The 23,181-nt window shown below is 41.7% G+C and overlaps 2 protein-coding genes and 1 non-coding gene across 8 annotated transcripts in view; 1 reads left to right on the top strand and 2 right to left on the bottom strand.

Annotated features, from left to right (window-relative positions):
* Nucleotides 1-92: 92 nt before the first annotated feature.
* TIMM23B (translocase of inner mitochondrial membrane 23 homolog B) lies at nucleotides 93-18,522 on the bottom strand. Of its 2 annotated transcripts, XM_030485661.1 has the most exons (8): nucleotides 18,357-18,510; nucleotides 17,853-17,911; nucleotides 14,766-14,859; nucleotides 14,456-14,540; nucleotides 12,085-12,143; nucleotides 9,389-9,499; nucleotides 7,795-7,840; nucleotides 93-760 (listed from the first exon to the last, which is right to left on the bottom strand). In XM_030485661.1, exons 1-8 carry the CDS (start codon nucleotides 18,451-18,453, stop codon nucleotides 544-546), a joined length of 768 nt encoding a protein of 255 aa, XP_030341521.1. In that variant the 5' UTR covers nucleotides 18,454-18,510; the 3' UTR covers nucleotides 93-543. The 2 variants fall into 2 exon arrangements, with proteins under 2 accessions (XP_030341521.1, XP_030341522.1); XM_030485662.1 differs by lacking the exon at nucleotides 7,795-7,840 and having other exon boundaries at nucleotides 18,357-18,522.
* Nucleotides 12,777-12,977, bottom strand: LOC115609153. Its single transcript, XR_003991764.1, has one exon. It is a non-coding gene; the product is annotated as a small nucleolar RNA SNORA74 (small nucleolar RNA).
* Nucleotides 18,523-18,549: 27 nt separating the features above from the next.
* PARG (poly(ADP-ribose) glycohydrolase) overlaps nucleotides 18,550-23,181 on the top strand; it is a 68,149-nt gene continuing 63,517 nt past the window's right edge. For 4 of the 5 annotated variants that reach the window (XR_003991419.1, XR_003991420.1, XM_030485985.1 and 1 more), the window contains exons 1-2: nucleotides 18,575-19,043; nucleotides 22,034-22,100. Coding sequence is in view for 2 of the 5 variants with exons in the window: in XM_030485985.1 (XP_030341845.1) it covers nucleotides 18,866-19,043; nucleotides 22,034-22,100 (245 nt within the window). In the remaining 3 variants the exon portion in view is untranslated. Of the gene's footprint in view, nucleotides 19,044-22,033; nucleotides 22,101-23,181 lie in introns of all 5 variants that reach the window. The other variant, XM_030485986.1, reaches the window with a different exon arrangement.

The raw sequence follows: 23,181 nt of genomic DNA, 5'->3' as shown, positions 1-23,181 counted from the left end.
TTTATCACATTGGTCCTTCAAAACAAAACTGCAAATAAGTCACTTGATCAGGCACATTTGTCTCATCAGCAGTGGGAACAGCGAAGCATAGAAACAGTATTGCACAAGTACCACCCTTTTTATTAATGATGATGTCCCTTTTTACAGCTTACCCTGTGCTGTCAGAGTAACAGGCTTTGCCCTGTGCCAGCTGCCACTTAAGGTTCCTGCTGGCTCCAGCTGCTGGGGCAACGCATGTAGAAAGACCGCAATGAATAGCTCTATGGACACGGACTTTATTATGCAGTGCTATCATGGTAGCACATGCAACCAGACCTGGTAGCGCAGCAGTACAGCTATGGGACTTGAGCATGCCTTGTGGCTCTGGCCCAGGGGTAGCTGGTGAGCATGTCAGGGAGACTTTATCTTGGTGGCCACTCTGTTCACTTGCAGGTCCAAGAAATATTGCTGCCTCTCCAGCAACTGGCTGGCGGGAAAGAAAGGGCCAGTCCAGCTACATGGTGTCAAGAGGTTCTTCCCAGCATAGCTTCCTTCGGTTTCACACTAATGGTAAATAAAATAGGAAGGGGCACCAGACAGGTCTTGAAACTGATTTGAGTGGTGACTATGCAAGCATGTCCTCTGTCCCGTGCTGGCTGCCCTGCTCAGAGGGACTGCCCCGCTATGGAGTCCTTCATGTGCTCCCAGTTGTTGTAGAGAGCATAGAGGCCAGTCAGCGTCAGACCTGCAATACCACCTCGTGCTATCCCACGCACTCCACCTGGAGAAGAAGCACAGATTGAAACCCGTTAAAGGTACATCTGAGGGAATGGTCAGCTACAGCGGCTTTCTAGAAGCTGTACAAATGCAGGGGCACTTTAATGAAACAGTTTTTCTTTTTTTGAGTAACTTTCCAGAAAGGGTACCTGTGCTAATTCTACCCTCAAACCTACCTCCAGACTCAAGAAAGGTCATTCCTGATCCTGACGCTAATTCTGCTGGTATGACTTCCTCTCAAACTATGTTGGCACTACTGCCTCAGTGAACTGCTGCAGAACACTTGAAGCAAAGGTGGCTTTTCCCAAGTCCTACTGTATCTGTTCTATCTGTCCTCAGCACAGGTGTTTACAGATAGGTATGATCTCTTCCTGCTTTAGTAACTCCTCCATTCAGGTTTTCAGATGAGGAATAATAATGTTGTCAGTTATAGTAATCAGGTTTGGGGGGGAGGAGAAAGGGGCAGGAGGGAATAAGTGAACACAACAGCAGCTGATATGGACATGACCCTGGGCTCCAGAGATTCATGAGGGCCCTCACATAGAACTTACCACTGCTTTAGTGTCTTTGTAATTTTAAAGCCTTTTAGGGGGTGGGGGGGTGGAAAAGTAGATGTGAGGGATCAACAGTCAAGAATTTATTAGGGCATTCACTGAACAACTTTCTTTATTCTTGCTATTATTAATATTCAGAATTACTATCCTGCAATGGCACAAATTGAGTAACACAGGTGATCACATGTTTTTAATTATTATTTTTACTGCTCACTCAAGACTTGAAGCTTGTGCAAGTTGTGAAGGTAAAACAGGGCAAGTCTGGCTACTATCAGCAGCCAGCGCACCTGGCTGGAGCTGGGAGTCAGACGGCATCACAACTCCCGTTCCACCATCACCAGTTGTGGTGTACAGGGGCAGAAGTAGAGACTTCTGTTGCTTTTCCTAAATAGCAAAATGTCTCTATTCCTCAGTAGAAGGAGTGCCTTGGTAAAGCTCCCAGAACGCATATAAATGCACTGGAACCCTGACAGTATGACCCTTAACACCAGGAAAACTTCAGAGTTTGATTCTGCAATGTTTATTGATCCCAGCCAAAGCAAGTTAGATAATGTGTACAGTATATAGAACAAGGCCAGGTTCTGCCTACAGCTAGATAAAGCCTGCCTGCTTTACTGGTAAAGCCGACTGGAACTCAGGTTCCTCAAACTTGAAAAGAAATGCATCTCAGTAATCAGTGATTATTTGTTTTTTCCATTATGAGTCATAAAGTTGTCTCACAGAACTGCAGTTAGGCTTTTAGTGGGGCAAGAAGCTGCTGGCGTCAGCTAGACCGAGACTGCACTACCTGTGCTGCAGGATTAAACAGATTTCATCAGAGTTGTTAAACCCACTCACATTGCCCAGGCATGCAGTGGTACCAAAAAGCTGCAGAAGCGATAGCAGAAGTTGGACTTGGTACACAAAATCATGTGTAGCCATAGTTCCAGAAATTTCACTGCCAGACCAGCTGTGATGATTCAAGAGGTTTTTTGGATATAAGCCCGAGTTCACTGCTCTGACTGTTGAGGACTCAACAGCTCTAAGAAAAGGCATACTGTTTATGCACCTACCTGCCTAAATCAGGATATAGGAATGCAAATGTAGACTTCTATTTTTGATAATTCATCCTGAATTTGTTGCATAAAAAGCTTTTCACATGAAGGGGTTGCAGCTGGGTACACAGAGCTAACCATGTGCAAGCAGCTTCTGGCAAAAAGCCACAGGTGAAATTCAAAGGATACTTTGTGCAAAACAAGTATTTGAGATAATCTGTAAAAATACTAAGTCCTTGTTACTTTTGTGAAAAATGAACAGAACATTAGAGACTGATTTTCTTGCTGTTCATATTAGGAAGCAATTGCTCAGAGAAGAAACTCCCTGGGCAGGTCCTAACCATTATGGTGTACAGGGAAATGCACAAAATGTGGGACGTCCTCATAGGATGCTTTCTGTTAAAATCCTATTCTTCCTATGGAAGAAAGGTAGGCTGAAGGCTGCTCAAGCCTGGTTCCAGATTCTGTGAAGTCAGGATTGTACAAGAAATGTGTCTTCTTTAATTTTCATAGCTGAGCACCCATGTGGACTTAAGACACAGTGCTGCTAAGAGGTACTGCTCCTAACACAAAAATGCTGTTAATATTTTTATGTGCTGGGTGAGCCAGGTCAGGATGGCAGCTCCTATCCACTTGTACAGTGTCAACCACAGGCCCTAAAGCAGTCTGTAGGTCTTGCAGACAACTTGGGGACCTTGCTGAAGAAGATGTTTCAGTGGAAGTTTGTTTCATGAACAGGAGCTGAACTGGTGCAGTTGCTATAAGGTGCATTACTGGGTTAGAAAAAATACAAGAAGAAAACACGCAAGAAATGTTTCTTACCAGGTTACCTCCTGCTTTGTTTCTGCTACATAATTTTATCAGCAATTTGTTCTGTAGCAGCTGCACCTGGTTTGTGAACGACCCATAGTAATTACAAAAAAGGGAAAGAAAAAAACTTTTCCTTTCCCTAAGCGGTTAGATTTGCATTTGAGCAAATAGCTCCAGGTCTGTGGCAGACACCAAGCAGTAAAGCACTGCAGAATGCAGCCCAGCTGCTGGGCAGGAAATGTTAAACCCTCTGAGAAGATTACCTTGTGAAGAAAAAAAAGAAAAATTAAAAATTCTCCACTCCCACCCCAGCTGTGTTTGCGTGATAGAACACGTTCCCACCCCTCCTCTGCAATCACTCCCTGCAAGCCTCTGATACAGAGTCTGCCTTGACAAACCCTACTAGAAATATGGTTGTAAGCCTCTAATCTTGCATGTCTGAGCAAGATAACTTAGAAGTTCCAGCCGACAGACACTTCTGAAAGCAGGTATTTTTGAGCTCAGGCGACTTGCACAATAGTTGAGTACTGCTATGGGCTTCCAAAGGTACGTCTGATGCTCTTTAAATGAGAATTTAGTTCTCTGGTTTTAGCTGCTGCACCCTTTCACCACAGAGTATTGCCCTCTTCTATGCATTTGAAATATGTTTCAGAGTACACTGTGCAATGACACAGCATTCTAACAGCATAGCTCTGCATTTCTTCATGGCATGATCCACCCCTAACATTGAATTTGACTTGTATAGCAGGTAAAACCATTCTCTGTATCACATAACATGAGGGCAAAACCTTCCATTTAGGACCTTATTGTCTTCAGTTTCAGAATTTGTTACTCCACTCTGCTGGGATAGTACCTGGAGTGTTTAAAGCAAGAACCATCCAACAGCAAACATTAGGAATACCTTAACTGAAAATTCAGGCCAGGCCCACATATTTATGCCAAACAAAGTAAGTGTAACAGTTAAGTTGTGATTATTTTTCTGCCTTCCAATCTCTCTCTGCTATTTGGAATGCAAACAGTTTCTTTTCATTTAGGGCTTCAAAAACAGGGCTTATTTTAAAGGGCTTGACTTTTCAAATGTACAAGGCAACATCAGTTTTACTCCAAATTCAAGCACAGCGGTAGCTAACCAGACCCTCTGAACCATCAGGCAGACTTTTGTTCCAACATCTGTGGGTGGTCCTATGTCAGTACAAAATTTGAACAGTTTCTTCCTGCTCCAAGGGGGTCATCTTGTGAAATCTTGTAAGCGTGGGCAAAGTCTGTGGGTAGAGAAGTTACTGAGGAAACTGATGAACTTCTTTTTGGAATTAAGATATATTCCGAAAAGCATGTTCCACTTTCATACTGCTGCAGCTAAGACAGTACTGTAGTTAAAGTACAGAAACAGCAAAGCCTGAAACAGGGAACATTTCTTGTAGTTACTGTGGCGTGAAAGCTAAATTAGAAAACTAGTAAGAATTTACAATTTAATTTACAAGCTTAGAAGTATTAAAGCTGTTAGAATTACTTTGCAAACATTATCAAAATTCACTGTCTTCTCGCTGACTGAAAGCAGCAGCACCTGACTGACAGGAGACTGCTTCAGCTACTGCAAATGGCAGCAAGATCCCTGCAAATCCCTGCAGCACTGAGAACCTGGTTCACTGTTTCTGCTTAGCAGAGCTGGGCAGAAGGCAGCACTGCTCTCAATGGCCACACATACTCTTAGTCATTAGCCCTCAAGTAACTAAGCCCTAGAGCACCTGCTTATACTTTGCCATTTTCTCTTCCTTATTTCAGACCCCAAAAAAATCCCTTCACTAAGCACTATTTAATTAATAGTATAGACTTGCTATCTTAAAAGCAGATTTGAATAGAGGTTCTTAATGTCTAAAATGCCTGACAGCCTTGAACTTCAAAGTTCAGAAGCAAATCCTCTACTTCCTTTCGTTCAAATAATGCAGAAAACCAAGATATCCCAGGGCCATACCTGCAGCAGTCTAGAAAAAGCTCCCCTTTCCCCCTCCCCACCAAACAGAAACAAGAAAAAACCCCAACTGTCTAGCCCAAAGAAAAAACACAGATTGAGCCCAGAGGGAAGAAGCTTTTATAGCTCAAGAAGTACTTAGCCAGCACAACTGCCCTGAACTCCTACCCACTGAATGTCACAAAACTGATCTTTAGCTCTGGCCACACTTTACTGCCAGCAATAAACCATTTAGCCCTTCTTAATTAATTCATAGTGTATTGGCTTTTCAGGGTTGCGTTCTGAAGTCTTAAAATGACAACTGCTCCCCTCAGCTATTGCTACACAATTCCCTTCTTTTTCAGACACACACTATTTTATACCAAATTATGTAACATCTATTGTGCAAAAGGCATGAGATGCTCTGTGTAGTAGCAAGTTCCTACTGACAGAAGTACAGTAAACAAAATAACTAAGTTTGTCCAATGCATTATTTTTGTTCCTGTTTTCCCTAACCTCAAGGGGGGGAAAATTATCTAAGAAAAAAGAGTATCTATAACCTCAAGTAAGAGATAAAGGTTATTTAACTTCTTTGCTTACTGAATTCTCTGTCAGGAATTTCGATGAGAAATTAATGGCTGTCACACTGGGTCAGACCAAAGTCACACCTAGCTCAGGATCTTTTTCCTGAGTGATCAACCATGCATGCCTGAGAAGGAGGGCAAGATCCTCAGCCAGCTCTACCTTTGTGACATGATGACTGGAACCATATGTGGTTTTATGGGTGTCAGGGAATATTAGTGACATAGTGCATGTTTTTCTACTTTCAGAAACTAATACAATTATGAGTAAACACAATAAAGATGCTTGATTTAGGAAAAAAAGGTTGAAAATGCATGCAAGAAGGCTAAATTTTTTTTTAAGATCTATTAGTATTTGTGCTTCGTAATATTTAGCAGAAAAAATCTGGCATAACAGATCTTAATTTTAGCCTTTGCTTGAAATTAAAGAATAAAGAATAATATCTTATTAAATAGAAAAGCCATCCTCATGGACTTATGATACCAGACTCCCTTTTAGCAAAACTCAAACAGGACTGACTAAGTTGCAACAGCATTTCTACTACATATGTCACTGGCAAAGGAACATAAAGGGTTTTCTTTCACCTGCCATTCACCTTCTACCAAGAACATCCAGTTTAAGTTGTGAGCTCAAAATGCAGCTTCCATGAAGTTGCAGGTTTAGTGTAACAAGTTAATACTGTCCTCACGTTGCTACATGTGGGTTAAAATCTAGTAAGTAATCTTAATATTAAATTTAATTTCAAATAAATGTGAAACCTAGAGATCACTTTGGTCAAAGGAATTGGCTCACATGCTGTTTCAAAACTCCTCAAATCAGTTTTACTTTCAAATGCAATTCAAAATCTGTTAACTTAAGCCATACAGCGCACTGAGACAGATCCCAGTTAACACCTGATTTATAACGGCAAGTTAACAGTATCTGACTCATTCCGAGGAGGACTAGCAGAGGTCTTGGGGACTTAACTGCTTTAGTTACTTGCAATGGAGAACTTAGAGTGACTAACACCACTTCCAGTGAACACATGGGGGGCTGAACTTCCACAGTCTTCACCTGCAGACTTCTCAATGCTCTTTTATCTTCTCACACGCAAGCTGTGTGTTAAGTAACCTTGCACAAAACTGCTCACAATCTAATGGTTTTCGAACATGCATATTTTGGAAAGCCTTTTTTTGTTTGACTGCTGGCATTTTGGTAATGATTAACACCATTTCAAGGCCAGGTTGGATGGGGCTTTGAGCAACCTGGTCTAGTGGAAGGTGTCCCTGCCCATGGCAGGGGGGTTGGAACTGGATTATCTTTAAGGTCCCTTCCAACCCAAACCATTCTATGATTCTATAACACTTCTACATGGATAAATTGTGAAAACTGGGACCAGCCTGGGGCAACAAATCTCAGCCTTCAAATTTTTCCCACTATTTTTTTCCATCCATTCACCCCCCTCAGCAAAGGCTTAACAATTTATTTCAGAAATTCAGTTTAGGCTTTGTGGTGTACACAAGAGTATTTTTCAGAGCAGTAGGGTTGCTGATGTGATTCTTCCATCAGTGCTATGTTTAAAATCATAATAAAAAACCTGTCATACTTTATACAGCTGCTTCTTAAATATATTCCTGATCTCTTTACAAAACAGGAATGATGGAGGTGGGAAATCTGAGTGTTTGAATAGCACTGCCGCAACTTTGTGGATTACAGAACAGCCTTGATTTGAAATGGCATGTTTGTGGGAGTTTGCACCTGACACTAAAATGTGGGGATTTAGAAGTGTCCCTGATGGCTTCCAAATTTTCCTTTTTCAATGCCAACAAAACATGATGTTCCATGTAACACAGGAAATGATTACAATCCTGATATGTCACAGATGTGAATTGATCATTTGCATATGGTTGAAATATTCAAGGATTTTGAGGTAGATATATATTGATGCTGCATAAAGGCGTAACTTGGATGGAAGCTTTACCATACAGAATTAGGAAGGGTATTCTGGCATAAGGTGACAGGAGAGGAAGCGTGGGAGAAGCAGCAAGAAGGACAGAGCATGAAAGAAAAGAAGAAAATAAGATTTGAATTAAATTCTCAAACACATGTGAATATAATCTTGTTCACTTACAGAACTAATCCTTGATCTTTAAGGTCTACTGTGCCATTCAAATTTCCTGCATATAGTGAAAAACATGTTTGAGTTTGTGCATTACGATTTATTTGCATGACACATACTTCAAACAGAATACAGTTACTGACTACGTTTACCTTTATCAGTACTACTATTGGCTCAGTAGATCTTATGTTACAAAACAAAGTCCCACTGTGCTCTGGCAAGAAAATTTTTTGTGGTGTCAGATGACTGTGCATGTGATTGGAGTAGTTATCCATGGTTGCACTGCACCAGGAAAAAAAAAGATTATACATAATGACAGTTCTATACTTCTGAAAGGTAATGGGGAAGCTTCTGCTGGAGTGCAAGATAGCAGTTCTGCTTAATAACTTGCTGCAGAAAATGCTAGACTTCTATGCTGCTACTCTATCCAGCTGTTGCTGGTAATCTCTTCTATTGCTCATGAAATTCCAAATAACAGCTACACACTCTTGCAAGGTTAAGTGCGCAAGCTAGTATTTATGAAGGCTGCTCAAGCCAATTATTTTTAGTTTCAATTAGTCTAGGACAGCAGGAAAATAAGACTTCTCAAACTGTTTTGCCCCATATATAAAGCTGACCTTCAGAAACACTTTTAAGACACTGAGGCTCAGCTAGATACGTAAAAGTACATAGGTAAATTCTAGAATTATCTCCTCAGTAATGAATCATACAGCCAAACCTTTATCAACATACTTAAAACTAGTATTTTTTTCCTGTGGTAGTCAATCCGTGGTACCCAGCAGTCCTCTAAAAAAGATGATCCCTTCAACTCTTGAGCTTGGAAATGTGTTAACAAATGTTTTGCTGAAGAAACTCAGGCCCCCTCTTCTGCCAACAATTCAGTTTGCATCAGCAAACTAACCTTAAATCCATGCTGTTCTCAAATAACACTGTTGGTTTTAACCACTATGCAAAGATTAGAGTCCTACCACAAGACAACTGTTTCACTAACAGCTAAGTAATAACTTTATAGATATATCAGTTTCTCTGTGTGCAGGGCTTTTTTGCAGCTCTAGTACTATCACATAAATCACCTGTAGTAAGTTTCACCTTGATGCAAACTGTGTTCTCTGTATTCCTCTCCTCCCCTCCCCTGTCCCCTTTCACTTTGGAAGGTAGCTCCCACTTTCTTGCATCCACCTATGGACTTGAGAAACTATTGGTTTTATTCCTGCTATACCTAAAAAACATGGCTAAGAATGAGCTGGGTATGTATTTTATACAATCTCACTATAAATCTGAGCAAATATCTAAATGTTAATTCAGTTTACATATGTAACAGACATAATCTACCTCTCATGATTATTGTCAGTCCTGTGCAAGTTGGAAAGAGCCCGATTTAATTCAGCTGGAACTTTCAAAGTGCACATTTTCCTTAAGTGGTCCTAGCTGGGTGAAAAACAATGCATGGGTTAGGGGACATTGAACTAATAGGTCTTAGTTCCTAGTGCACCATTTTTACACTGCAGTTTTCAGAGCAGGACAGTATTTGGTAAAAGTAATGAGAGTCCTAATAACTAGGATAAAGCACAAGAGGAGAAAAACTAGAAACATTTTGTTACTCTACCAGTGCTTTTGTACAGCATTCCTGTCAAGGTTCCAGCAGCTATGGTATTCAGGTCATCTTCTGCACCTCGTGTTTTTTCAATGATGACTCCAAATGCACTGTAAAGTAGAGCTGGGAAAGAAAAACATATTAAATTCAAGTTAATTGTATCTCCCATTCTCTGAAACACAAGGCTTAGAATCCAAGCTTGGTGTAACCATTTAGCCCATGCTTCTGAAACAAAGATTTTCTGTTGATTTAAAGGGGGAGAACCCTCAGCAAAATCCCATCTTTGGTGTTTTTTTTTTCCAGACCTATTTCTGTTTTACAGGTAATTTTTCTTTCTCCAGCTGTAGTTTGGTTATAAAGTAGCATTCTTCATGGCACCTAATACTGCCTCAAGGCATGATAAATGTGTGATGTAAAGCACTGACTGAAGTTTAAGCCCTTTTTACTAGTTCAAATTCATTTGGAAAACTTTCGAGGGTTTAACTTTGTACTGGCAGGCTTCATACTGTCTTGTGTGGATGGCATGAAACTAAACTCGACACCACTTTCTAGGTAGCACAGAAAATTGTTGCCCATGTGTGACTGAGATGAAATGTAAGTTAAATGCAGCATTCCGATCATGTTATTAAGTACAATGTGCCATATTTCCCTTACAAATGACTACCGAATTGCTTGGGATTTGACACTTACAGCTACTCCATCTCTGCCTGCATGTGAAAACTTTGTCCCCACAGGGCTTTTTGCTTTGGGAGAACTTTGGGGACTATCTGGAAAGGATTAGAAATGTGTGGGCTTTTTGTATAAATGCATATATAATCTATTGTTTTGAGGAAGGGAGAAGGCACCCCCATCCTCCCTCCTCATGATATACTCTTTATTTCCTGCTGACATGGAACAGTAGGGTATGTCATCATTTTACAGTGATAAAGACAGCATGCCACTTTAATTCATCGTTTGTCCTCCAAGAATTTGAAATCTTTACTTCTGCTGAAAAGCATACAAATCCTTCATAAGCAACTATATTAATGTCAATGAGTTGAATGGGAGCATCTTTCTGCATTCAGCACAGGCAATGTTGTTTTATCTTGTCTTAGCAGCATGTAGTATTAACAATGAGGAGAAGGAAAAGCTGAAGTCAATATTTTTTAAAATAGTTTAACACAGATGTTGCTACCTCTATTCAGGAAGCGAATGATAGAGATTGTCAGTGGTGACGAGGAATTTCTGAGGTACAGACATGCTGTACAAGTGGAGTAAGATGAAAAATAATACTTCAGCTGCTTGAAAGGAACTTCTCTGGTAGCCAGGCCAAGGCAGAGCTATACCAAATCCCAAAATATCAAGTTCTGCTTAACTCCATGACACAGGAGGCCGCATTTTGTAAGAAAAATAACAATTTGTTACTGGAATGCACAAACATTTTCTTGAGTAATCTTTCTTCAAACAGCTGAAAAAACTGTTAATGTGTCACTTAACCTGGGACCTTGAACTGCAGTGTGCCTGCACCTCAGTTTTCAGCTGTTTTGATTAGATTTGGAATAGAAAATAAGAAAAGAAAAAAACCAATCCCACCATAAAAGTCCCTAGGCAGAATGCACCTCCTAGGAGAAGTGCCATTCTTGCAGTAGTTCAGAATCCCATATCTAACCATGGCCTCTCTCTTATGCCTCAAAAGCTAATGTCTGAGTTAAACAGCAAGTTAAATCTACTTTTTGGAAATACGACTGAAACAAAATGCAATAAATGCAACCTAGCCTATGTTTTGATGCACTTTTCAAAATTCAATTACACGTAGACTGGGTTATAACATGATGTAGTATCTGTTTTAAATATTGCTAATTTCTCCTCTATTACCACTTTGTGGACCAATGAGTCCCATCATTAACCTTCAAAATATTTTCATCAGTTTTGGATTTCTCCTTTCAAAGTAACTGAGCACCCTTTGGTCTTTTAAGATTGAAGGGGGAAGCAGGGTGGGCAAAGAGCTTGTATTCTCTAGGGCATTAAGTTATTTCACTAACTTATGAAATCATCTGAAGTTGTTTTTCTGAGGCAACTGATGTGATTTTTATTTCGTGTCCCCTTCTCCACCCAAACCTTGGCTCACGGAAGTTTTTCTCATACATCAGGCTTTTGTTCATTTTCTTTACTCTTTTTTGCTAACCTGTATTGAACATTATAAGCAACATTTAGATTTAAAGTGGGTGATATAACACGCGATTTTTCTAGCTAAGCTACCATCATAAAAGGATAAATCTCCTTAGTCACTATCATGCTGCTTTAACTGGAAACAGACATCAGGCAGTTGCTCACGTGACCACTGAATATCTCCTTAGATTATTAAAGTTATTTCAGAAGTATTGATTTTTTTGCCTTAAGTTGTGAAATAACTGGAATTTATTAACAAGTAAGCATTATCTATAATTTCCAGTTATTCCTGTTACTCCATAGCTAGAGTTCTTATTTGTACTATACTGAAAATTTGGGGCGTTAATTACAGGCTTTTGGCTATTAATATTTCAAATCCTATTTTAGCCTTTAATTTCCTTTTCAATGTCTACTGAAATGCCCGCATGTCCCAAATAAAAAAAACCTGCAGCTTTTCCCGATTCCTGATGGATGTCATAATGAAAATGTAGAGAATAAACTTCCTCATCAAACAGTTACATCTTTGAATTGTTTTCCCTACAAAGAATGACTTTACTTACCCAGAGATCCGAGAGTGTTAGCCCATAATGCTCCTTGCCTTGTCACCATATTTAGAATTCTATAAGGGAGTTAAAAAGGAATTAAAATCTTTAGCTCTGTGTTTACATTGAGGCAATGTTTAAGTTAGGTGTAATGTGTCTACACTATGCATTTGATTAATACAACTGGAATAATGAATCAAAAGCCCTTCAAAACAAAACAGTAAGGAAAAGCACATAGCTTACATACATAATCTCCTCTATCATGCATAATACAAATAGTAAGGCAGGCAATTACAAAAGCAAATATATTGTCCTGTCAAGCCTTAAGAAAATCTTTCTCTCTTTTCAAGTCAAACTTGCCCCTTACCAAGAATCCAGTCTCTTCCCTTCAAACTACTTTCTAACCCTAGTTGATGAATGTTCCTTATACGGTTACATGTAGCTACTGAGAATGACTGGTACATTTGAGTCAGCATTTATGCTGACTGAACTCAGTAGAAGACCTCCAAGAAGGCTAGACTGATCTTCTAGAAGGTTCAAAGCAATACAGGATCCATATGCCAGGGAGCATGGTGATGCCTGAACAAGTGGCATGCGTATTAAAAGCAAGTCTGAACTAAAGCAAGCCAGGAAGAAAAGAGGCAATCTTTTGCTCTTGCATTTGTCAAACTTGGCACTCAACAAAAGGTAAAGTACTCTGAGTATTTCTGTATGTATGCTTCCAGACTAGCACTAAAGAGGGAAAGCAAATCTTTAGCGCACTCTCAGGGAAGCACATGGCCACTTCTTTTTGGCATCAGCTGTCTCCAGAACGGTGACAACAGCAGCAAGAAGAAATGACTGATCTTTTATCTCCCAGCAGTGTAACACTATCACAGGCATACTGCCCTGGACAGCTGACTACCACTGGAGCTCAGTTTATCTTTTAAAGCAATGAAAGTGTCCCACATCACATTCTTTCTGATTTGTGTCCATTTTGCACTATTTTTCCTTTTTTTATAATTTTCATTAGGAGACACAGGCCATTACCGAATATGGTTAGGCAATGTACTAAACAATAATGGAAAACACTTTAAAACAAGAGGGAAAAAAGAAAATCCAGGAGACTAGGGAATTGACAGTCTCCCCCTAATTATAACCCCCACCCCCATTTTGTTAACATTACATCAATTCTGAATTGATGAGAAAAGTCATAATTTTAATAACCATGACACACTGTGTGACAATCAATGATGGGGATTAACAGCAAAATTCAAATTAATAAAGAAAAAAATATCTGTGTACATTAAGGATAAATCTGAAGAAAATCTACCTAGGCAAGTCTTTTCCCTGCATCTGATTAGAAAAACATGGAACTTAATAAACTATTTGAAGGTGATGACCTTCAACAGGCCTTTTCTCTTGAAGGGCAAGGACTAACAGCAGCATGTGCACCGACTGCCACCTATTGGGCTTGATCCATCAAAGGCTGCACTAACAACATGGTTTTGTCTGATTCGGTTCATTCTGAATATGTAAAACACAATTCTGTTCATCTAGAACATTATCAAGTCAAAATTATGGTTGGGAATATCTCTAATAGCTCTAGAGAAGGTAAAGAAGGGCATGAAGAATACATAAAGATAATTTTACAGGGAGCAGAGCCAGTACAAACTGTACCAGGAAATACTAAATTCTTCCTCTAAAATTCCAGTTTTCCAAAATATTGTGGGAGTGAAAATGGTTTTCCTCAGTTATGCCACTCCTCTGGTTTTCTATGTCTTTCTCACAGGCACTTAAGTTTTCTCATAGTTATACCTAAACTACTAGTAATGCTAGAAGCAGCAGCATACCGCCAAAAAAAATTGTTCCGATCTTAACTGCATTCCTTCAAACAATCAGGTAGGGCAAAAACATGGGAATGCCATGGGTGTCCATGGACGCTGTAATCCGGAACAACTTCCGCCATGCAACACTTGCTCAGCAGTACGCGCCAATGTCATCCCTAATGCAAATCCAGGCAGGCACAGCTTCTGCATTTTAATCTCTTCCTGCTTTTGAAAAGTTTGGGAAAGAGGAAAGAGCTTGCTCTCAGATAAGTGACAGCAAAAAACAGCTCAAAGCAAACCGTGCTGCTTCTGGGAATATTTCAACCAAACCACTGGTTTGACTTTGAAGTAAATTTCTAGTAAATATCTAAGTAATTAATTCTCAAATATTTAACGTCAATCAGAGGACATACCAATTGTCACTAAATGCAAAGCGAAAAGCTTGAACTGAGTATCATTATAACTAAATACATTTCATAACTTGATGAACACACTGATTCTCATTTGTCCCCATTAAAGGCACAAAAATACAAATTGGAGGAAACAACAGAGGTGTACTTTTTTAGAGATGGAACACTTACTGTACATTTCTAGGTTTTGACCACGCCATATTCTGTGTCTCCTTCAAGCCAAGTCGCAAACCATTCAGCGCACCAAATGCTGCTCCTAGTTTGCATAATGTCAGTTATTACTTTTTAAGAAGAAAAAGGAACAGAAAGAACAATACTAGAAACAAATACTGAGAATAGACTTCAGTGTACAGACTGAAGCAGCTCTTTATGTAAGACCAGATTGCAGAACAAGACATTTACAATTTTATCAATTACTGTAGTACATGCATAGCACAGGTGTTACCTGGGCAGCTGGGAAACGTGAAAAACACAAATCTACCTGTCATACAACATCCTCCAATGGTAAAAAAGGCCAGCTCAAATCTGCCTCGAGTTTTGTTGGCTCCTGTGGGCAAGATAAACTCATCCGTATCCTGGGGGGAAACAAAACAAGAGCTTTTGTATTTTCCAAGTGTACATGCCTCAGAACGTAGGCCATATAAATTTTTTTCTTTACTCCATATAGTGAACTAAAGAAAAGGCAGATACAACCAGTGCTTCTGGAAAACCGCTGCTTACAGTAGCACAGAGAATGGAATAAACTATGTGTATACTTTAATAAGAATTAAAAAAAAAATCCCAACTTTTAAAAAAATAAACTGAGCGCTGCTTTTTTTTTTCCTAGATTTTGTAACTTTTTATAAACTACATCAGGCAGCCAAGTATGTGAGATGTTGGTTGGTTTTTAATAACAATTTCCTTAATTATTTATTACATCTTGCAGCAGGCAACGTAAGACTCACTGCTCTCTAAAAACCTTCATTGTCTGATTACGCAGCACTGAGCAACCTATACTGATGCAGTAACGCACCAAGGTTTCCCACTATTATGACGCTAAAGGAAAACTGCCTTTGTACTGAAAAAGTATTTCCCTGCACTGAAATAAGTGGCCTATTTTGAAGACACGAAAAAAGCAAGGAATACATTCAATACTGGTGATGATCAGGCATGAAATACACGAGGTTGGTAATATTTTTTACTCGTGTATCTTTCTCCCACAGGGACAGGCTTGTGTTCTCCTAAATCATATTGTTCTAAAAAGCTAGAGAAAAGGGCTGAGAACCAGCATTTGTCTAGAGAATAAGGTGCGCCAAAGCACTCTTGGTATGAGACACTGACAAGATGCACACGTGTTGATAAGGTGCTAAAGCATTAAGATCTCTTTCTATATTTCCATGCTTTCCAGTCATAGTATTATTCACCCCCAGTTTAACTGACATGACTGCAACAACTGCAGGCTCAAGTAATTGCATTCTAAGGGGTTTTCTTAGTCCATACTTGGCACTAAACATGGATGGCAATACAGAAAAAATATACTACTTCTAAAATTCTGACTATTTTATCAATAAACTGAACCTATAATGTGGTTTCTGTCTTCCCTGTAACTAAGTATTTGGAGAAGTTTGGTGCGTACACTAGTTACCAGCTTCAAACAGTTTTTCCTATTGACCAAAGAGTCAAGATGAAGCAATCATTGTCTGTATGTAACCTCTGTGTTTCTATATAGACAACAACCTAGGAAGTCCATCCTCAAGGTTTCTGACAAAGACTGGCATGCTATTTTATAATGCGTATCTGCTGAAGGCATCAAAAGCATTGCAGATGTGCCTGCATCAATGGCCTAATGAATAAAGTGGGTTTTAAAGCCATGAGGAAGGCCAGGATCAAAATGTAAGGTTCTCAACAGTAAGGCTGACTTCCTCTCCGCATTCTGAATGCAAATGTATGGTCTTTAAATACAGGAGACTTTCAGCCCTCTACACACACCTTCACAGACAAACCAATTTTAAATGCTCAGAGATTCTGAAATATTAGCTATGTCTTTTTCCTTGAGCTTTCAGAATCACAGAATAGCTCAGGTTTCAAGGAACCTGTGGAGACTGTGCAGTGCAACCTCCCTGCAAATCAGAGCCAGCAAGTGCTGGTTGCTCAGGGGCTTTATGCTTCTCCAGGGACGGAGACCCTGCAGCTTGTGTGGGCAACTTGTTCAAGTAAAATGGAACTCCCTTTTATTTCAATGCACTTGCTAGTGCTAGACATAAAGAGCAGTGAAGCGTGGCAACACAAAATGTGGCCTCTAAGGGTATTATGCCAATAGGTGTTTGTAGAACTGTTCTATATGTTACTCATGACAATAATTGCTAATACCTTGTTTTCATTTAAAGTAAGCTTAAAAAAATAAATGAAATCTATTAGTACACACAGTTTGTTCCAAAAACTGTTATACCATTTTTAACACTAACATGTTCCCAGATGCATTGTACTAACTAAACAAGGCAACTTTAGAGGGTATTTTTGGAAGAGGTCTAAATAATCACTTAACATTTTCTGAGTGCTCAACAGTGGCAGGCCAGATAACCACTACTGAATCCATTTCAGAGGTACATCCCCTATTTTCTACCATGTTATGTTGTAATCTTGACAACAGCTTCTAGTGAAATATAAAAACCAGCCCAGAACTGCATTCAGAGCTTTCCACTTACAAAAGCAGCAGTGACTCGGTGTACCATGAAACAAAAGGTACCCAGATTAGCAGATACTATACAACTGTTTACCTTCACTGCTACTTCTGCAAAATTTAATGTTCTCAGGTAACAAGCCATATTTTTATAAATGTATAGAAAATATTAGCTAAGTAAAATCATTCTTACTGGACTTACACCATTTCAGCTATAGTTAATATTGTTGAGAGGAAAACTTCGGATTTTAAATTATTTTATTTTCCTTATGGTGGCCTATGGGCCATCATGCAATGTCAACTAATATTAAGCTGTGTATGTAAAATAGCTACATTATTGTGTAGAATAAACCAGAAAGTTCTACTTCATTATGTTCTCCCTTCAGCTGGGAAGTGGCACAGGGAAAGCGATGTGAAATTTGTTGCTGCTGTGATGACAGCACATACGATGACAAAGCCTGTATCAAGTCTGGTGTTTGGCTGAACACCTCTATAAACTGATCAAACCCAGCACAGTACAGAAAACTAACCCATCAAGGGAGCAGAGAGTTTCTGGCTGCTGGTGCTGACTGACGGGGATCAGTGGAGGATGCGGCAAATGTCAGAAGTTGTACATGGGTGTGTTGGGGCTGTATGCCTCAGAACAGAGAGGAAGACCTCTGTTTTTCAGTAGCAGCAAGCTTATATTGACGCAAGTCTTACTTATCCTCTATATTAAAGCTGGTTTTCTTCTTCGAGATGCCAGGGCACCGCAAGCTTTTATTAGGAACAATACTGAAAAAAATCATTCAACTGTTCATCGCTTCAAGACTTCAGTACACAGCATGCAGCACTACAGAGAGGTCTTCGCATATGGCCATACAAACAATGGAATCCAGTTCAACACAATAAAACAAGCCACCTGCTCACCTGTACTAGGTATCTGGGGTCCAAGTTTAAATATGGGGACAAAGGACTCATTCCAGTTACTGAAAGGAAAGAAACATCGGACTTTAACACCAATTTTCCCAGTAAAAACTTCACATCCGGTAAGTCGAAGGGGGGCTGACCTCGTGCCTCGCGGAAGCAGCGATAATTCTGCCGTTAAGTTGCACAACTGAGTAAAATACGGCACCGACAGACACCCTCCACCACCCCCCGCGGCTGCCCAGGCAGCGCTGCAGGGGCAGCACGGAGGGATGCACACAACCCCTCTGTAGCCGGTGCCGCCGCCGCGTGACGGGACGTGGCGAAACCGGCCCCTCCGCGCCCGCGCTGGGCCGCACCGGCCTTCTGCCCAGGTGCCGCCGCCCCCGGGCCCTGCCTCGCTGGCGGGAAGCGCATACCGACACCCACAGCCCCAGCCCCGCCACCCGGGCCGAGCGCGGGCACTGCCGCAGGCCCCGCCGGTTGCCCCTCGCCGCCAGTACTCACGCGGCACCCCGGACAGGTCGGCATTGGAGTACCCGACCCCGCCGGTGCCGAAGAGGCCGCCGAGGCCGGTGCCCTTGGAGTTGCTGCCGCCCTCCATGGCGCCGCGGGGCCTCCCGCCCGCCGCACCAACGACCTCCGCGCGGTGCCGTAAAGCGCGCCGCGCTGCTTTCCGGCCCGCGCGCCCGCCGCCGATGGGGGAGGAGCTCGGTCGCTATGGTGAGAGGGGTGAGGCGGGTGGGGAGCCATCTTGCTGCGTGCGGCCGCAGACCCCCGGCCCTCCTTGCCGGACGCGGCTCGGCCCCAGCTCCGCCGTTCCTTCCGCACCTCCTGCCGAGGGGCGGCCCGCGGGACGAGCCCGGCGCTGCGGGCCGGAGAATGCGGACGGGTAGAGCCGCCGCCGCCGCATCGTCGCACCGTCCCCGGGGGGCGGCTGCCGCCTGGCCCCGGCGGCCGCTGGCGGGCCCGCGCGGCTGAGGCGGGCTGGGCGGGCGGAGGCGGGCCCGCCGAGGATGAGTGCGGGCTGCGGGCGGGACCCCCCTCGGAAAAGAGCCCGGCCGAGCACCGCGAGCCCCGGCGGCGGCTCCCAGGGAGAGCGGCCGCTGCCGCCGCCGCTCGGTCCCCGCCAGGAGGGGCCCGGGGGCAGCAGCTCCGGCGGCGGCGGCACCGCCACCGCCGTGGGGAACAAAGGTGTGTACTGGCCGGGGCTGCGCTCTCCCCGGGGCAGGGGCAGCGGACAGGCGAGCGCTGCGGTGGGGCGCGAAAGGGGGCTCGCTGAGGGTCCGTGTCTGCCCGTCCCCCTTCCCTGCTGCGGCTTCAGGGTGCCGGGTGGGACGGCTCTGCCCGGAAAGCCTGGGCAGTGCTGAACTTGCCCCAGCCTGGCCGGAGGCTTGCTTGGCGGCCCCCGCCGGGCCTGCGTGAGCCGCGGTCGCGCTTGGGGCTCGGCGGGAGGAGGCGGCCGGGTCCGGTGGGGTCTCCGCCGAGTTGCGGTGTCCTTCCTCGCTGCTCACTGCATCCCTACTGTGCTTCTGGTCCCGTGATGCGCTTGAGGGAGGGCAGCGTTTAATGGCGAGAGGCCGCTTGTGCCGGCCTCGCCGGCAGCTGGCCTTGGAATCGTCTCTAACTTGGCTTCCCGGTGCCAGCGTGTCCCGTGTACGCGAGCCCGGTGGTGCGGGGTAGTGCGCGTTGCGTCCCTTTGGAGGCGGCTTTGGGTACAGGATCGTTATCCTGGCTTTGTGCCTCATTCTTTAAAAACTTTCAGTAACAGTGAAAACGTCTGAGGTGTGAGCTGTTAAAGGTCGTTTCGTGTGTGAGAGGACAGGTACTTGCTGCAGGAGAAGTGATGTTCAGCCAGGCTATCACGGCAGGGAGAACTAAGAGTAAGGACAGGAGCCCACATGAGCATGTGGCTGCAGGCCTAGAGCGCTGCTGGTCGCGTGTGGAGCTCCTCCTGCTGTGTAACAGTGCTGCGTAGAATGTTCCCACATGGCTTCCTTAAGTTATTTTTATTTAGAGCTAAGCATGTCAGTATAAAATTTTAATGCACAATAAAGTACCTGTTTCAGGAATAGAAAAGAATGCAGGGAGGAGAAAAAAAAAAACCAAACAGATTTGCTATGGACTTTGGTTGATGTGTTAAACCTCAGTAACCTGTAATGAAGGTGCAACTTTGGGTAGATAATAATGTAAAGTTATAATCTACACATAAAGTGTATGTACTCGTGCAGAATGATGAATAAGAATCTTCTAAAAATTCAGTTGTTTTCCTCAGTGGCAGTTCCTGACGAATGGTTTGTCATATGGGAATGATTTGGGGAATCTTGAATAGAAATTTAGAGACTACTTAAAAAAAAAAAAAAAAAAAAAAAAAAATTACACCAGAGCCTGGTTTTATTGCTTACACTGAATGTAGGCAGATGTTGTCTTTTTATTGCCTCTTAGGTTTTTACCACCTTCTCTGTAGCAAAAAGAGATGTTAGTAGCATTAAACAAAAATGATGTGTGTTGTCTATAGAGCTTAAATGGCTAGTTGGATGCTAAAATTCAGACCAAAGCCATTGCAGTTCTGTTCTGCAGCTGCTGCGATCATTCCTATTTGTTGTGCTAATGAGTAAATATTCCTTCAAGTTCACAGCTCAAGAGGTAGTCAGCTACCTTTGAAGAGATTTATTTGTCCCATGTTTTAACATGTCTCTTCAGGTTTTTTTTTCTGGCTCCTTCTTTCCCCTTGGGCAATTTGGGTTAACACTTCAAATAGAAGGTGGTGAAATCTGGTAAACAGAAAGACTAATAGACTTCAGTTTTAGTAAGTCTTTAGAAATAAAGATGTTTTCATAAAAATCCATCAAGTTGTTTTTTTTGTCTCAGGGATGAAGCTGAGCGTTTGTTGAAAATTTGAGTAGCTGAGTATGGCACAGGTATCTTTGTGCCTGTAATCCACATACGCTTGGCATTACTCCCTGGTGACCTAGTCACATGGTAGCAGTTCTGCGCTGTAGTTTGTGCAGCTTCAGAGGAACTTAAACATTTTCTGTGGATTACTTTTTCATTTTAGAAATTCTGCAGTGTTGATCAGGATACTTGGTAACCAGCTGTGGAAAAGCATTCAAGGCCTGGAATGATAGGGGAAGCGTTTATGAAACAATGTCTCTGAAGTTGCCCATGGGCTAAGCTGCCCGTGCTACAAGTTACACAACCTCCATTTGCAGTAAAATGCTGAGTCTTTCCATAGTGACCATTTATCAGAATAGCCAGATCTGCTGTACTGGTTTTTAAGTTTGCAAAACTACTGTTGCAATAGGGGGACTGCACATTTTCCATACCCATTTGAAAGCAGCGAGTGAACACCTTGCACAGTCAGCAGTGGCAGGTATATGATTTCTCTTGGGAAATGGAAAGGGAAATAAAGTTAGTTGCCAAATTTTCAGAATTACCTTTAAATAACAACAAAACTAAAAAACCCTTCTTATGTTAATGAAGGCTACCTTCCAGTTGTGAAATAACGGATTTGATTTTCTTCTTTTCCTCCCTATCATCCCCCCAAGTCTCTAAATAATTAGTTCATGTGCTGGTGCTGTATTGAACTGCAACATCCCAGAGATAAGACTGATCACATTCACTGGAGCTCTGTAATTGGTAGTAAATCTGAAAAAGTTGTGTCCTTCACATTTTGTTGCTATTTAGGGGAGTAATCATTGATGGACTTTACAAGTTTATGGATGAAGGGGAAAAGAAAAAGTCCTTTTCTTAGCACTTGTCGCTTCTAGTCTGTATAATCTGTTGTCATATTGCCCCTTCATTCCAAAATTCAGCAGAATTAAAGGTGATAAAGGAAAGTTCAATTTGCCTTTTTTTTTCCCCATTAAACTATTTATTCACTGCTTTTTTTTTTAACCATATTGAAAAAAATATTGGATGAAAAAAACCCCACCACACACCAAGCGTGGCTTTTATAAAGATTATTACAGAAGCTACAGCTGCTGACTGATGCAAGTTAAATATTGCATCACACATAGTTTTAATAGTGTTAGTGCCTTGATGCTCCCTATAGTAGAGATGTTAATGAGAACTTAACTGAGGTGTTTTGATCTTCATCCAGTACAAGTTATCTTGTTCATATGCAATCGTGTTGCAGTTTTATCATGTTTCATATAATAATGTAGTGAACTGTGGTTTTTCAGTTTGTAAACAACGGACAATTACCAGTTGGTTGGAGAATAAAGGACCCAAGACAACTGAGTCCAAAAGGTAAAATGAACAGCATACCTATGCAAAAGTTGTGTTCTTTGAGTGGGCCTGTGGGGAACTCAAATTGCAGGTGGTTGGTACAGCTAGCTACTGAAGAAAAAGGCAACCCCATTTCTGCTGCTTTCCTTACCTTTGCACATCCTCTTGGATATAAATAACTGACAGAGTTTCCCTACAAAGAGCTACTAGTCACCCATCCCACCCCTGTAACCCCCAAAACTTTATTGTTGACTTAGCTTCCTGAAGCACCTCACTGTTTAGACGAATAAATACTGCTGCTCCTGCAGAGAAAAAGATTTGAACCTGCAGCGAGAGAAAGCAACTGCTGCATCCTGTGACAGTCAACCAGTTAGCTGTAATATCAGACTATGTCCTTTAGTCAACAGTTCTGCTTTTATTTTTGTTTAATGTTTAACAATTACAGATTTTGGCTGATGGTCCTGCATTCAACTCACAGTTCTGTTGTTAATTTACAGCCAAAATTCTGTTTTGGTTCATCTCATTGGACTGTGATTGTAGCATAAGCATGTGCAGCTTGACTTAGTTTGGACAGAATTTACAGGTGCTCAAATGTACCTTCAGGTTATTTTCTGAAAGATGTTATAAAAGTTTTGCTGTTGAACAGCACCACATCAAGTTTGGTATCTTCTGCTCATGTGGTCTATCAGGAACAATGTTTGCAACATTAAACTCCTAAGAGTTTAACTGTCTAGTGCAGAGGAGTAACATGTTTTTCTGTAATTACAATTGTAAATGTACTGGTTTATTTTTCACTGATATTTGTTAATAAATAGAAATTGAAATCCATAGCAGTGCTAAAATAGCTGAGAAAACTTGTGATAATTATTAACACAGAAGTACACAGGGCTCAAGTACAGGCTTACAGATTGCAGAAAAGCAAAGTTGTTAAGAGGAAGCTTAAGGAGGGAATGTTTTATTTTTTGATTATTTTTTTTTTTTTTTAAGATGCTGTATAGTGTATTGCTTTTATATGCCCTCCTCAGCCTCACTGGCAGATTACAACCTAGTCAATTTTAAGTAGCAGGTTAGTCATGTAAACATTTCATGTGCCTTTCTATTG

Source organism: Strigops habroptila, chromosome 5 (assembly GCF_004027225.2).
Source record: "Strigops habroptila isolate Jane chromosome 5, bStrHab1.2.pri, whole genome shotgun sequence".
Classification (NCBI taxonomy): domain Eukaryota; kingdom Metazoa; phylum Chordata; class Aves; order Psittaciformes; family Psittacidae; genus Strigops; species Strigops habroptila.
This window is presented reverse-complemented; position numbering and strand designations above follow the sequence as displayed.

Coding starts and splice junctions, on each gene's coding strand:
- TIMM23B (XM_030485661.1), bottom strand. CDS start 18,453: ATGGAGGGCGGCAGCAACTCCAAGGGCACCGGCCTCGGCGGCCTCTTC. Junction 9,500..12,084: donor TAACACTCTCGGATCTCTGG/GTAAGTAAAGTC, acceptor TTTCTTTCCCAG/CTCTACTTTACAGTGCATTT. Junction 7,841..9,388: donor AATGCTGTACAAAAGCACTG/GTAGAGTAACAA, acceptor CACTATATGCAG/GAAATTTGAATGGCACAGTA.